This window comes from Pieris rapae, chromosome 13 (assembly GCF_905147795.1).
Source record: "Pieris rapae chromosome 13, ilPieRapa1.1, whole genome shotgun sequence".
In the NCBI taxonomy this organism is placed as follows: Eukaryota; Metazoa; Arthropoda; class Insecta; order Lepidoptera; family Pieridae; genus Pieris; species Pieris rapae.
In genome coordinates this window covers 7,783,373-7,797,965 of record NC_059521.1, presented here as the reverse complement: position 1 = coordinate 7,797,965, position 14,593 = coordinate 7,783,373, and the positions used below count along the sequence as shown (strand labels likewise).

General features: G+C 31.6%; 3 protein-coding genes across 3 annotated transcripts; 2 read left to right on the top strand and 1 right to left on the bottom strand.

Annotated features, from left to right (window-relative positions):
* Positions 1–445: 445 nt before the first annotated feature.
* On the top strand, positions 446–1,694 carry LOC110996264 (41 kDa spicule matrix protein-like). The gene is made up of 3 exons (XM_022263854.2): positions 446–558; positions 754–1,078; positions 1,207–1,694. Exons 1-3 carry the CDS (start codon positions 550–552, stop codon positions 1,644–1,646), a joined length of 774 nt encoding a protein of 257 aa, XP_022119546.2. The 5' UTR covers positions 446–549; the 3' UTR covers positions 1,647–1,694.
* Positions 1,695–3,535: 1,841 nt separating this feature from the next.
* Positions 3,536–6,445, top strand: LOC110996272 (pupal cuticle protein 27-like). The gene is made up of 4 exons (XM_022263863.2): positions 3,536–3,622; positions 3,958–4,162; positions 5,624–5,872; positions 6,269–6,445. Exons 1-4 carry the CDS (start codon positions 3,611–3,613, stop codon positions 6,370–6,372), a joined length of 570 nt encoding a protein of 189 aa, XP_022119555.2. The 5' UTR covers positions 3,536–3,610; the 3' UTR covers positions 6,373–6,445.
* Positions 6,446–8,069: 1,624 nt separating this feature from the next.
* LOC110996285 (cuticle protein 3-like) lies at positions 8,070–13,305 on the bottom strand. The gene is made up of 4 exons (XM_022263881.2): positions 13,184–13,305; positions 12,493–12,681; positions 9,896–10,094; positions 8,070–8,645 (listed from the first exon to the last, which is right to left on the bottom strand). The coding sequence occupies exons 1-4, from the start codon at positions 13,190–13,192 to the stop codon at positions 8,545–8,547; spliced, it is 498 nt and encodes a 165-aa protein (XP_022119573.1). The 5' UTR covers positions 13,193–13,305; the 3' UTR covers positions 8,070–8,544.
* Between the last annotated feature and the right edge of the window lie 1,288 nt (positions 13,306–14,593).

Sequence of the window (14,593 nt, the reverse complement as noted above, 5' to 3'; positions counted from 1 at the left end):
TAACTAAAACTTTAAATACATTTAAATCATTATTTTACCTAAAGTCTCACAGTGTCAACAATGCCACGCCATTTTGACAATCACGAATAAATGCTTTGACATGTTCAATTAGCTTAAAATATTTCTCATATCCAAAAACACGACGATCACGTACGTTTCCGTCAATACAAAAACTGACATTGCAAAATCCTACCAGCGAATTTATAATTTCAACTAATGGTCTTCTATTCACAAATACATAATAAAATCACGATCTCGTCATAACTGCAACAAACAAAAGCTTTCATAATGAAATCGAATGCGGATTGCGCTGAAATTAATTAAGCCGAGTACCCTTGATTTGACTGACGAGGTCGGGTCCAAAAAACGATGGTAGCTAATTACTTGGCCACGTATGTGATATCTTGGAGTTATTGCATGACGTCAGAGCACGCGCAAGATGTATCAGGATTAGAAGCAGGTCATTTGGTATATAATAGGTCAGTTTCTTCACAGAGTCACAGTTTTGAGTGAGCCTCTGTTTAGGTACTACACCTCCAAGAACCCAAAATGAAATTGGTAAAGAAAATTTGATTTGTATATTTTATTTAAATTTTTATTAATTAATTTATAAAGTTATAAAACTTTACAAAATCAAAACTATACATAATATGTTCAAATTTACCTTTTCTATAATTGATATACTAACCCTTTTTTATAAAAGCCAGCAGTCGACCTTTTTGCTCCATTTATGACAATCTGTGCGTATTTCAGTTTTTGATTGCCGCTGTCATCGCTGTATCTTCAGCAGCCCGTCTGGAACATCTGGAAAGGTCCTACCTTCCACCAGACTCCAACTCTGTATCTGGAGGCTTTGGATCCCGCGGGTCCAATGGATTCGGATCTGGCCACTTTGGCGCTAGTGCTCGAGGATCCCAAGGAGGCTTTAACGGAGGTAATGCCGGAGCTGGAGTGGACAGCGGCTTCTCTGGATCCCTGAATGGATTTGGATCAAGCAACAACGGTGCTGTCGACGGTTTGAAACAATACTTGCCTCCTCATCAATCTGGATCCAACTTTGGTGGATCTGCTATCAAACGTAAGGATTTTAATTTTGATTCATATGCTATCCTCTAAATAAATATATATCATCCAGGTTACATCCAGGAAGTAGTTAATCAATTTTTTTTTTTGAATTTTGAATTAATCAATTATAATCCTGTTCAGCTGCCTGCTCATCATGTGGATTCGCCCGTCAACAGTCATTCGGAGCCCAGGTTCCAAGCACTCAGTATGGTCAGCCTCAACTTGCTGCTCAACCTAGCAACCAATACGGTCAGCCCCAATTCGGTGCCCAACCTAGCAACCAATACGGTCAGCCCCAATTCGGTGCCCAACCAAGCAACCAATACGGGCAGCCCCAATTCGGTGCCCAGCCTAACCACCAGAGCCAGCCAATCGGTGCCCCTTCCCATCAGTTTGGATTATCTAGCTCCCAAAACCAATTTGGTGCTAACTCCCAATACAACCAGCCTCAATCAGCTCCATCCAACGGCTTTGCATCCCGCTTCGGCCAGGACTCTGCCACCAGCCGCCAATATTTGGCACCGAAGACCCAGGAGATCCCTCAACAGCCATTTGACGAACAAACTGGTTACCAATACTAAAAATGTATGTAATGTATCTTTCAATGTAAATAAATGATTGAATTTAAATAACGTAGTATTTCTTAAGGTACACGAAAGCTTTTTAATCCATTTCTATATTAGTTATTAGAAGTTTTAAATCTTTATTTATTGTTACGAAATAAAAGATTATATATTACGTATGGGAAACACTTTAAATAACCATTTGTCTAATTAAGGACTTAGTCAAAAATTATATAAACCAATGAAATGTCTCAAAAAAGCCAGATAAAACTGTATTGTAATATAATAAAATTTATATCAAAACTAGCTGTTACACACTGCTTTAATTAAAAAACTTATAAATTTAGAATTCAAATTTTTGCGTGATATAATACGCCTATTTACTTTTCGATGCGCATCATTTAATAACTGGTTTAAAATAAGGTTTAGGCTTTTATACTCGTACGCGCTGTGTTGAACACGTATAAGCAGAAGCAGACAACTCTTTCATTGCAGTGTTTAATAATTAAAGGCCTAATTTCTCAAAAGTTTCTTTTTACAACCTTTATAGCAGTAGCATCTTAATGGCAGACTCACATGTCAGAGATTGTAGACCGGGTGTGCTGTGAAACCCAAAAAGTCGACGGCGTGATTCAGGGACAATATGCAAGTCAAGGTCTATTAAAATGAACTTATGTCATAATTACAATTTAAAATATTAAAAAGAAATACTCTAGTCGCCCGTTCATAAGGAACTCTTTCGAAATAGTTTTTACAATATTTTGGAAACTATTTGGAAACATTAATTTATAAAATAATGCTGATCACTAAAGCCAACTAAATTCTAAAAAAACTAAACTTAATTCTAAAAAAAACATCGCAATACTAACCACATTTACTTCCAATTGCTTTCTTTTTTTGCTTCTTCTTCTTGCTTTTTCTATGTGTATCCGTAAAACACCAACCATCCTATCTTTAGCATTAAGTTTAAACGTCTGGCGTGTAAAATTCCTAAGCTATCAAAGCTTAAAGTTTTTACAACCATTTAGTGTATTAATAGTAATTGCCCGTAAGTTTTCGCGGTCAAGTTGAAGCTTAAATACGGAACATGATTTAATTATTTTAGGTGTTATAATTTGACGTTTCGGCATCATCAAAATCCTCTATCACTATATTAATTAAATTGTTATACTCACTGTATTAATAACATTCAAATAATTAATAAAAACTTAAAATTACTTTTTCAACTTTAGTTTTACCTGCGGTTATTATGATTCTGTCAAAAATAAACGAAATGATAACTAATAGGTTTCTTTAGCCATTTAAAAACAAGAGTAGTGCCAAGTATAAGTATATTTCTTAAACAAAAAAAATTGGCGGTAAAAAAGAGTGGCGGAGAGTTTATTGCCAGTTCTCTTCTTCCGTTCTACTCCCTTGATTTGGAAACTGGCAGTAAATGTAAAATTAGAAGAATTTAAGGTGTTTCTTTTTGATGTTCATAAGTGTACTGTGTAACCTAAATAAATGAATGATTTCATTTCCACTGGCGAACAACCAAATTGCTTACTGCCAAGTCATCGACGATGTGACTAGTTTCCTTGGTTTTCAGATGTTTATTGTTAAAATGAAATAAATAATAATCCCTTAGAAAAAAGCGTTCGTTCTGTTTAAACGCTTAATTGATATATCTTCCAGCAGCCGTACTCTGTAACTTATCATAGTAATAGCAACAACTATCCCCCATTATTGAGAACACTGCTATATCCAACAATAATTATCAGTCCAATAAGAAGAAAAATACAAATAAGATATCTAAGGTCAAAGATTGTACTGACGCCGCGATTCTACAGAAAGTTAAATGTTTTCAGGGACATCTTCAATTGTTTAAATATAGTAATTTTATAATTTTTATTATTATTTTGGCGCATATAAAAGCCTGATTTTTTTAAGTATGTCACAGTGCACTTGTTTACTTTAAACAATCAATACAAACTATATTTAAAATGTTCAGCTTGGTGAGTTAATAACATTTAATTAAATTTTGAAAATTTTAATACAATTTTGATTTCATTTTTTAAGATAAGCCAATATAACGATTTGGTTTGAAAAAAGCTCTATTATGTTTTGATGCACCTTTGTGTGCATTTATACGTACTCAAATATAATATTTATCAGTATTAGCCTATTATTAATTTATATAAATTTTATTTTTTTAATTAAAATTAATATTATTATATTTTATTAATTTATATAATTGTAAATTAATTCGTGATTGTTTTCATTAATAATAATATTTAGAAATTTTAGAAATAAAATGCCTTATATGTAAATAGTTTTTTATTATTTTCAGATCCTACTATCAGTTGTGAGCATCGCTTTCAGTGCTCAGCTGCCACCATTTCCGCCATCAAAGGGTGCCTCTTATTTGCCCCCAGGACAAGGTTCAGGGGTGTTTGGCTCTGGATCACTTGGGTCAGAAGGCAATAATCGACCACAAGCAGCTGCTGAGAGGAGTGCAGCCATTTTGAAACTCGACCAAGATGTAGGCGAACAAGGTAAGTTGTAAAATTAAGTTAAACTAAAAATTCCGCCAACCTATTTGCCCACCGGCTGTGCATCGCTCAACATATGAAAACCCGTTTGGCCGCTGTATAATAAATGTATACAAAAATTTATAGAGATAGTATAAATAGAAATCAATATTCAGAATACTCTCGAAATTAAAATTTTAATACTATATCGAATAGTATAACAGAAATAACTACTGTGTATAATTAGACAAGCGATTTTTTTAATTTTACATTTTTAATTGTACATATATATATAATATATATTATATTTAACAAAAACAAATATACATAAAAATATAGCATAAATTAAAATTTTTCTAAAGGAACACATGACAAAATGGTAAAAAGATATTCAATAATGTTTAAAAATTAAATGCATGAATAATACATTAATCATTTATTCAAAAAGAGTGCAACTTCGAATAGTATTGATGACGTAATTAACGTTTTCCTAGCTAAATAATATTTAAATTTATTCAAATTACAACACCGGTAGGAACCCGAACTCTGTATATATTCGTTCCTCACGACTGAGGAAGATAATTAATCGATGAAAGCAATTATCCGTGAATCACGTCGGTAATCGAGAAAAAGCCTCCATAGTCATTAAATTTACACTAAAAACCTTTACAAGGTTCCGACAACGCTTAAAATAGTAGTTTATTAATTATAGCATAACGTTATTATGCATATACAGAAAATAAAATAGCTTCCCACCATCAGTATGCTTAAAAATAGAGTAATTAATAAAATTATTTGTTTAATTCTTTCAAACCAAGTTGCTCCTTTTTGTCTGTACACTTTAAGGACTGATATCTTGCGACATTTTACGAACTACTATTCGTATTACATTATATTTATTTTGAATCGATTTCAAGTTAAAACAAAGCGTGAAAAAAAATACATTTATAACTTGGCTGCTATTTTATTATAATAGTTTTAATAATAACGAATTTAAACTCTTTAAATAATAAAATAATACATAGATACATACATATTAATTTATAAGTTTTATATATTATTTATAAACCACATGTATGCTTAGAAAATAAATAATTGTATACATACAAATCAATTAAATTATAACATAAATGTTCCAAATTGGCTTAGCAAAAACACATGCAAAAAGTAAACATAAAAAAAGGAAATTTAAACTACAGCTAAATCGAAACGGTGCAATTGGGAAGAAATGAATACTAACTAATCAACTAATTTTAATTTTAATTTTTTCTTACATTCCTTGCCTGGAAGAGAAAGCAATAAAGTCCCCAGTTGCTCTCCTTTTCATTTAAGTATGACATCTGTATTATAATATGCAACGAAGAAAATAAAATAAAAGTTATATAATGATTTTTTTCAGTCAAATATTTGTTTCCTTTTTTTTCTTGAATTTGACTTTGTTTATATTCCTTGAAATATAGGGTAGATAAATTGTATAAATTCTAGGTTTTCGGTACGCCTTTGAAACCTCTAATGGAATACAAGCTGAAGAGGCTGGTGATGCGTCGCAAAGTCATGGTAGTTTCTCATACAAGGGTGATGATGGTATCACCTACAGTGTGAGCTTTACTGCTGGCGAAGGAGGATATCAGCCCCAGGGTGCCCATTTACCAGTGCCACCGCCAACTCCTCAAGAGATCCTCTTAGCATTGGAGCAGAATGCCAGAGATGAGGCAGCTGGGATCTTTGATGATGGTATGTTAATATAAATCTAATGGCACCAAAAATGTTGATTGGATTCTGTACTTAACAATTCCAAATACTTAGTTTCACAGGTAATTAAAAATAAATTCAATAAATCATAATTACCCTTATAGTGCTTAAGAAATTGCTATTCAGAAAATATCAGGCGCAATATTATTAAACTATACATACAGAATAATTTTTTGTCCATTACATTAATATTTATGTATTTTTTGCAAGCTGTTCTTGTTTATAAAAAACCCTGCAAATCTATTATATCTTATCTGACGTAGGATATGTTGTCTCTATCATATCATATTATCTTCTTTCAATTTTTTAAATGAATACAGATTTTGCTATACGTGTTTATATTTAATATTGTAATAAATTCTCTTTTTATAATTACAGGACAGTACCGTGCTGAGAGCTCTGGTTCAAGTGGAAAACAAGGCGGCTTTGGTTCTGCAAACAGACAGGGCAATTTTAAACCCAACTCTGGTTACTCATACTAGAATTGGTATTTAATACCATTCTAAAAGTTAATAATGTAATTATTTTCAACAATAAATTTAATTCTTGAAGTAATTTTCTTATTATCTCTTACAATTATCGAAGGATTGAGCCTTCCGTAGTAGCTTGAACGTATGACTTCAACCCAGAGGTGAGAACAGTACCCATTTGGGGCCCGGAATTTTCACTTTATACAGTTTTACAAGTATCGTTAAGTAAGAGTTAAGTATCGTTTCGAGCACACCAAGCTTCTTTAAAGCTTGCCTTTCAGCTACTAACTAGCTGAGGCTTCAGGTGTTCCAATAATGATGTGACGAAGCACCACATTGTGTTATATCTGCAAGCGAGAACATGGCGTCGAATCACGTGTTGGGTGCAAGAAATTGCAACCCTACTTGTCCCACCTTTTTTGTGGTCTACCTCTCTTTCTCTTTCCTTTGTGAAAAAAATGGATTAAGCGACATAAGCGGTAAGAATACTGTATCATTTTGAAAGACAAAAACGCTATTGATGTCGTAATCATCTATTAGAGGTAAAAACACGTAACGCGATATCATTAGATAGATGCCAGCAATCAAAACTTAGCCTTGACTTCGTTACCAATGGTACGTATCATATTAATGTATATAGAAATACAAACATTCAAACTTGATACTAAAGTTCGTTTTTGTGCTCTCTTGTCTGCATGAAAATATAAGAAAATTTAGTTCTCAAGAACAGACAAAGAAAATTTTAATGGAGTTTTCTTGGAAAAAACTTAGGCATAAAACTTTTTTCTGTTATTTCGTTAAAAATTGTGTTCAAACTTTAATAGGTTACCTCAATAATTTTGTTCGTTGGGTTTATCTACGGGCCTTCTGCAATAGTTTGTTTTAGTAAATAATGACAAATTTGTAGTTTTTTTGGCTATTGGGTGAAGAAATATTTTATGCGTACTAATTGAGTCTGGCAAAATTTGTAAAGTTTCTTTAGTTTACTGCAAGACATTCGTATACATTTAATTTCTTGATAAGATAATTCTAATTTTTCAACACTTCGTGAGTAAATTGTGTGATGCTAGTTTTGTATAATGCCGTCTATGACGTTCTAACGTCACAACCATTCTAATATTTATAAATAAAGATTGTGTAAAAAACGTAAAGGAACGGAAACCAAATAACAGAGAAATTTTAAATTAACTTACTTCTACGATAAAAAAATCTATCTGGCGCATATTTATTATATTTATCGCAATGAATTTATTTAAATGTCGTTAAAACTATAGAAACGAATAATTGGTAAGTGGATTATTTTATGTAATGTACTCAGCTATTTACACCTAGAAGCTGTATGGTGTCGCTAGAAATATTATTGTGCCTGATTGAATTTTCGAGCAATGTTGTAACAGATAAAAATATTTACGATCTTTGCTGCTGCTTTTTTGTAGAATATTTTATTATTGTTTATTTTAATAGAGTAAACTTAAATTTTCCTGGGCATAATCACGAATTTTAAAATAGTTTTAATGATGCAAACAATGATGCCAACGTAAACCTTAGGCAAACAGAATGGTGTATGTTATTTTACGTGACTCCATATACCCACAAAATAATGCAAGCCAGCGTATTTTATTTCTCTTTTTTAGCCTTAATTTGGTTATCAAACTATTGAAAAGATTTAATTATATTAACACACTTAGGAGGGTAAAAATAAAAATATGTTTACAAAAGAAATTTATTTTATTCATAGAATAAATATTATTTCGATCACTGGATCAATGACTACTATAGAGTACAAGTAAGAGTATTTTCTATCACATTTTAATTATAATTGCAATATCACGATTGGGAAGCCTCTTTAACATTTAGATAATATGTGTAATCCTTGTTAATTTGTGAAGTAAGATAAAAAGGTGGAAGTATAGTATCTGGGTTATCATGAGCTTGGGAATGGACAGATTTTTCAGGTGGGAAGAGTAAGGACAGATCAAGTGGATTACAAACAGATAATTACAAAAGTACCACAGAACCCTACAATTAAAAAAAAAATTCTTAATTCAAATAAATGTCAGCTGTCACAATCGAGTGACATTTGAAGTTGTCAATATCATTTGACAGTTAAAAACATAGAATATTGAAATGTATAAACGTAATACCACATAGTATCTAATGTATAGGTTTTGAGCTTAAACTAGTTTAGAAACGTCTGAATCCAGCGGAGGCCTGGGCGCGGGCGTAGTTCTGTTGGTAGGCGGGAGAAGCTGGGGCACCACCGTATTTAGCAGCGTTGTATTGACCTGTAATAAACAGTATTGATTATAGAAACTGAAGAGATAACATGATTTTTAATGTTGATACGAATGTAAGGTTCGTCGTTAGTCACTATGCAAATCGTAATCGAATTGAATTTTTAAGTTGATATAATCAATCCAAAGTAATAATACCGAAAATCTAACTATTAGAAAGTCTATTGATAAAGGACCTATTAGAGACTACATAAGTATAAAAATAAATTATCTATTAAATTTTACGTTAATGATAAAATTAAATTCTTGAAACGTGTGATTCTGTGTGGCTCTATCAAAATTACGAAACATCAGCCATTTCACATGAACTTTAAATCCAAATAATTCATGAACCGTCACATCGTTGACTTGAACGAAAACAGGCTTTATGCAATTTAAATACAGTCTAAAATCTCCCATCGTAGATCTTAATATGTTCAATAATCTTACAAAAGAATAGTGTTGCGAAGTAGTCTGGAGAGCGATATACGTATTTTATAGAATATCAAATAAATTATGACTAAATTGATTAACGATATACTCGTTGTATTGGAAATAGGGTTCAATATTAGTGTCATAAATTGCAACTAAATGTTATACTTTAAATAAATATTACTAAATGGAATTAAATCATTGTAAAGGTGACATTATATCATAATTATTTTGCAGAAACATATATTTATTCTGGTATATTGAGCAATCCTGCATATATCAGTTTATGAAACAGTCTACATAATAATACATATTATAAATAGGAAAGATTTGTATGTTTGTGACGAAATGGCTCAAAAAATACTGGGCCGATTTTCAAAATTTTTTCACCACTTGAATGCTACATTTACGATTAATTTAGGCTACCTATTTAAATTGCAAGGTTACCCAGGGTGTAAAAAAACGCCTATTGGTAAAATATCTGTCATCACATGCGCTGCGAAAACTATTGATGACAGAAAAAAAAATTCTTCAATATTAAAAAACATATCAATATTTACAAAAAACATTTTAAAAAACTGTCCGCCACATATAATAAAAAGGAAAGGTTTGTATGATTGTAATGAACAAACTAATAAATAACTGGACCGATTAGAGAAATTGTTACACAATTATGCTTTATTATCTCTGCGCAATAAAAGTAATATCCAAATTAAATAATGTCCTATAACAAAAAAATTGGCCGCTAATCAAGTCGTTAGAAACCCTTTTCGATATCTTCCGGCCTATTTGGACTTCTTAGATTGATTATAGCAACAGTTATGTCTTACCGTCATCGATGATACCAGCAGCCTCATCACGAGCGTTCTGTTCCAAAGCCTTAAGGATGGCTTCAGGGGTAGGTGGTGGAGTGGGGAAGTGAGCGCCCTGGGGTTGGAAACCACCCTGGTTGGCAAGGTAGCTCACGGAGTAGACCTGACCATCATCACCGGTGTATTGGAAGGCACCTTGAGCTTCGATACCGTCAGCCTGAAAAATTCGAATAATTTATCAAAATGTCTGTATTTTATCGAACTCTCATTTAAGGAATAATATCACTAGTATATTTTTCGTCAAGTTTTTATGTTAATAGAAAATAATATTTTATAGATTTGTATGGTTTATTAAAACAACCTAGCTATTAATCAACATTGTACATTTTAAAATCAATAATGCAATTCCTAGAAGACGTAGACTCTGAAAATCTAATTTAAATACGTTTAATTATTAATACGTTGTTTCAATATACATTTATATGTTTTATAATTTGCAAAGTTGCTGGAATGACCTAGTCAAATGAACATATAAAGAATCTTGTAAAGATCCCATTGTTCCCACGATTACAAAGCTGTGTGTTTTCTTCAAAAGGATCGTTTTCCAGTTCAAATATGAAGCTATAAATGGTAACAAGTAAACTTCGCATCACACAATTACTATTGTAATTTTATTCTGGTCACGAATAAAATACAATAATCACTGAAACTCCACCAACATTTGCTCTAGACTGGGCGCGCTGACATCGGAGTAAACTCTTATCACTCGATAGTAAATACGTTTAGTGATAGAAAATACCAGTCTTTATGTCGAATTCTCGTTCAGTTAGCCAAATAAGAGAGCTTGTCTTTCAAACCTATGTTTGTAATGGCTGGCAAAGTTCATCGTTAGAAGTTTAAATGTTAACTAGTCTAGTCCGGAGAATGAAAACATAATCTGTTTTAGCATCAGTTGTACTACTTTTGCTATGCAATGCTAGAAGCTGTAAATGCTATAAAATATGTGCACAATCTTAAACGACGCCTTAAAGTCCTTGAAACAAAAACCTATTATGATTTATTGCGAGAATTAACCAACTTGATACATGGATTACAGACAATACTGAGACTAGGTCAAATTATTTTTATCTGAGGCCTTTTAACTGATAATTTTTGTAATTGCATATATTTTTTAATTACATTTAGACGAATAATTAATTAGTAGCTCGGTTCTAGGTGACGTGAGACTCAGTCAGTCAGTCAAGTTGGTTCTAGGTTCGCGATTGAGTCCATAAAGTTTCTTAAAAAACGTAAAATACGTAGTTAGCAATGAAATAATGTATTTAGTATTCTTGGTCAACGTTCTGACCCAAAATCCTAACCTAGTACAACAAACCTTCGAAAATAATTAATCACATTGACATATAGAATAATGACGACACAACTAGGCATAATTTAAAATAAATTATGTTTAATATACGTCCCTTGTGTTACAATACATCACAAAATGCTAAGGTTGTGTAAACCGACATTTTGTATAGGTTGCAATGTGGTCAACTTTAGAGATTGCCTATGAATTATAGGAAATAGCCTTGGGGTGTCTAGGTCTGAAGCGATGTAAGTTAAGCGTTCGATAAACGATTAATAGGCTTGTGATAAATTATTTGACGCCTCTTTAATCATCGGATCGCGCTTTTACTTAAATTGAACGCGATTAGGATATAACATTGCTATTTTGAACTATTATTGTTAGTGAATATGATTATTACTATGTTTTTTACTTTTTAAGGTTTGTAATAGCTTTATTTTGAAGAAAAAGAAAATTCTAATGGACGCGCTAACTGCATTTTATACCTATAAATGCCAAATTTACAAATATTAACAAAGATAATCGTTCGGGTTATAGAGATTTACATTGGGCAAATGTTTTAAAAGGTAATTATGAAAAAATATTATTTAATTATTAATTATCACGTTTATATTATGAATCTCTAATTTTTTTAGTTTTATTTTCGGGAATCTTATTATTTATTCCCTTGTATATATCTCAAATATATAGCTAATAAGTGTCGTTAAATGCTGCTTCCGTACCGTTGGAGTGTATGGATTTCTAATATAAAATGATAAATTTTATATATATTTTCCTCGATGCCTAGACTCTATTTCGTGCCTTATAAATACAGTAAAACAAATGTTGTCACAAGGTGAAATATCTTTGTATACTGTGACATTACGTTAAATATTTATCTACGTTTTACCCATTAATGCTTCTTTAGACGACTAAAACGTGGCGCTAATTTAGGGGCGTAAAAACAAGGAGAATCAGATAAATACCAATATTATATTGCAATCATTATATTATTAATTAAGAACAATAATATTATTATATTATTAATAATATTGTAACGATTATTTTTTTTATAGAATAGGGTGCAAACGGGCAGGCAGCTCACCTGATGTTAAGTGATACCGCCGCCCATGGACACTCAATGCCAGAGGGCTCTCGAATGCGTAGCCGGCCTTTTAAGAATTGGTACACTCTTTTTTTAAAGGACCCTAAGTCGATTAATAAATTCCTTACAAGTGTACTAGCGTAAACGTAAACATTATAAGAATTATATACAATTAGTACATACCTCACGACCCTGCTCTTCGGCTTTAATGCCGTTTTCGGTTTCATAGTTCCATCTGTAAGAATCCTCTTTGACCTCAGAGTCTAGAGCGATGATTCGCGCGTTCTTCTCTAAGCTGGCTTGTGGGCGGTTCGAGTCATAGCTCGGTAGGAGAGCTGCAGCGGCGAAGCCGACGAACGAGGCGATGATGAGCTGGAAAAGATTTTTATTTATCATGAAAACAGAGGTACAAACATTTAACACATTAGCTTTGAATTAGTAACAAATATTTAGTTATTTGGTCGTGACATTTTGTCTTAATAATATAGTTAGTAGTAATAAAAATATGAATGTTATTTTTTTTTAATTTTGATATTTATTATAAATTTTGAATTTTTGATGATTTATTCGGAATTTGTATTTTCCCGTGAAATCTATGATTACATAATAATCACACAAATATAGAACGATTAATGGACTTATCTAAATAATGAATATGACTTAATCATTTTAAACAAAAACATACAAAATATAAATTGAGCAAGTATGAAAGAGACTATTATTTTATCCAAATTTATCCCATATGATAAGAAGAAGCAAACTTCCAGCAGTAATCTTAATAAATCCAATAATAAAAAAATGCACTTAATAATGATGATAAATGTACAAAAATTGATGATAGTGAAAAAGTGATAGAAGTCGATTGGCTACTCACAACTTGCATGTTGAATCGAGCTAGGTCGAAGTTGAGACACGAATGATGACTTGTATCGCCTCCTCTGATATTTATACATACGATTCGTTACAAAATTTATACTAGATTATAATGAAACAGCTTTTCTCAATAAATAACTGAACTTTAGACAGTTTTGCGTAAGTTTTTTTTATGTGGGCTTATACTAAGAAATTGTAGCCTTGAAGATGGCACCTACGTGTCAAAGGCTAGAAGTTTTTAAAGCGATATTGGTAAATGTCAAACCAGATATACTTTTTAATATTAAGATGAGATTAAGTAACAAATACTAAATTGTTGCCATTGTTCTGTCCCCAATAACAATTACAGAGAAGAAATACATAACATTTTTTAAATTGTATATTTATTTTAATATTTGTATTTCGGAAACTACTTTAGTGTCGTATTTTTATTGTATTGTGTCTTTTTTTTTCTTTTATAATTGTTGCAACATGCATTGATGCATGTATTGTTTTTTGTATTTCGTGTGTTCTCTGTCTGTGTTTGGTTAGTGTGCCTTTTTGAAATTCATATACTAGAATCCATACAGACCTTTAAAGAGACATACAAATAGACACATATTAGATGCAAATGCAAAAAAAACGTTATTCAAAGTAAAATTTAAATTAAGTTCCATCGGTATTATTGTAAATGTATTTTCGTAGAGCAATTTCCTTTACCAAATTTTTCTATTATAATTTTCTACCTTATTGTGAAACGTTACAAAACATCTATATAATAGTGGCTAGCGCATGTTGCATATAAAGTCCCATATAAGATTCTTGGTTCTATTACCGGAGAAACAATGAGTGTACCGCGTTCATACAAATACATATTCACAGGCATACCCTTAAATATCAACGATCGCGAAAGGTTGCTTCTGTACTAACGGGCTCCGTGGCTTTTTAGTGAATTCAATTAATAATTCCCTGGTTTAGGTTCGGTTTAATAAAAAAATTATGGTCATGAAATAAACACCCTTATATTTGTTGATTTAAAAAAACGAATTCGCTAAGACGACCTTTATTTAACACTCCTAATATAGAATATTTTTGTCTAAGCGTTCATATTCATAAGTTCCTCCTTAAAATTACAGACTATAAATAAATTACAACAAGGATTAGGAAGAAGATTTTATACATCCAACATTGGTATGTAACCACTAAGGCATATTATATTAATAATTCTAGAAAGGGCAGCTGGATGTCATCGTATCATCTGTTGAAACAAAAGTTCAATGTCAGCTTTTCCATTCACCTAGACCATAGTGAGTATAAACTACGATAGATTTATTAATACTGATAAGAATTCCGGAATTCTTATGGTATGGTCATTATTATTGTATTTTTAATTTAAAAAAACGATAAGAATAAAATCATTAAAGGTTTTATT

Coding starts and splice junctions, on each gene's coding strand:
- LOC110996264 (XM_022263854.2), top strand. Junction 1,079..1,206: donor TGGTGGATCTGCTATCAAAC/GTAAGGATTTTA, acceptor AATCCTGTTCAG/CTGCCTGCTCATCATGTGGA.
- LOC110996272 (XM_022263863.2), top strand. Junction 4,163..5,623: donor CCAAGATGTAGGCGAACAAG/GTAAGTTGTAAA, acceptor TATAAATTCTAG/GTTTTCGGTACGCCTTTGAA. Junction 5,873..6,268: donor AGCTGGGATCTTTGATGATG/GTATGTTAATAT, acceptor TTATAATTACAG/GACAGTACCGTGCTGAGAGC.
- LOC110996285 (XM_022263881.2), bottom strand. Junction 10,095..12,492: donor CCGAAGAGCAGGGTCGTGAG/GTATGTACTAAT, acceptor CGAATTTTTCAG/GCTGACGGTATCGAAGCTCA. Junction 8,646..9,895: donor TGCTGGTATCATCGATGACG/GTAAGACATAAC, acceptor TGTTTATTACAG/GTCAATACAACGCTGCTAAA.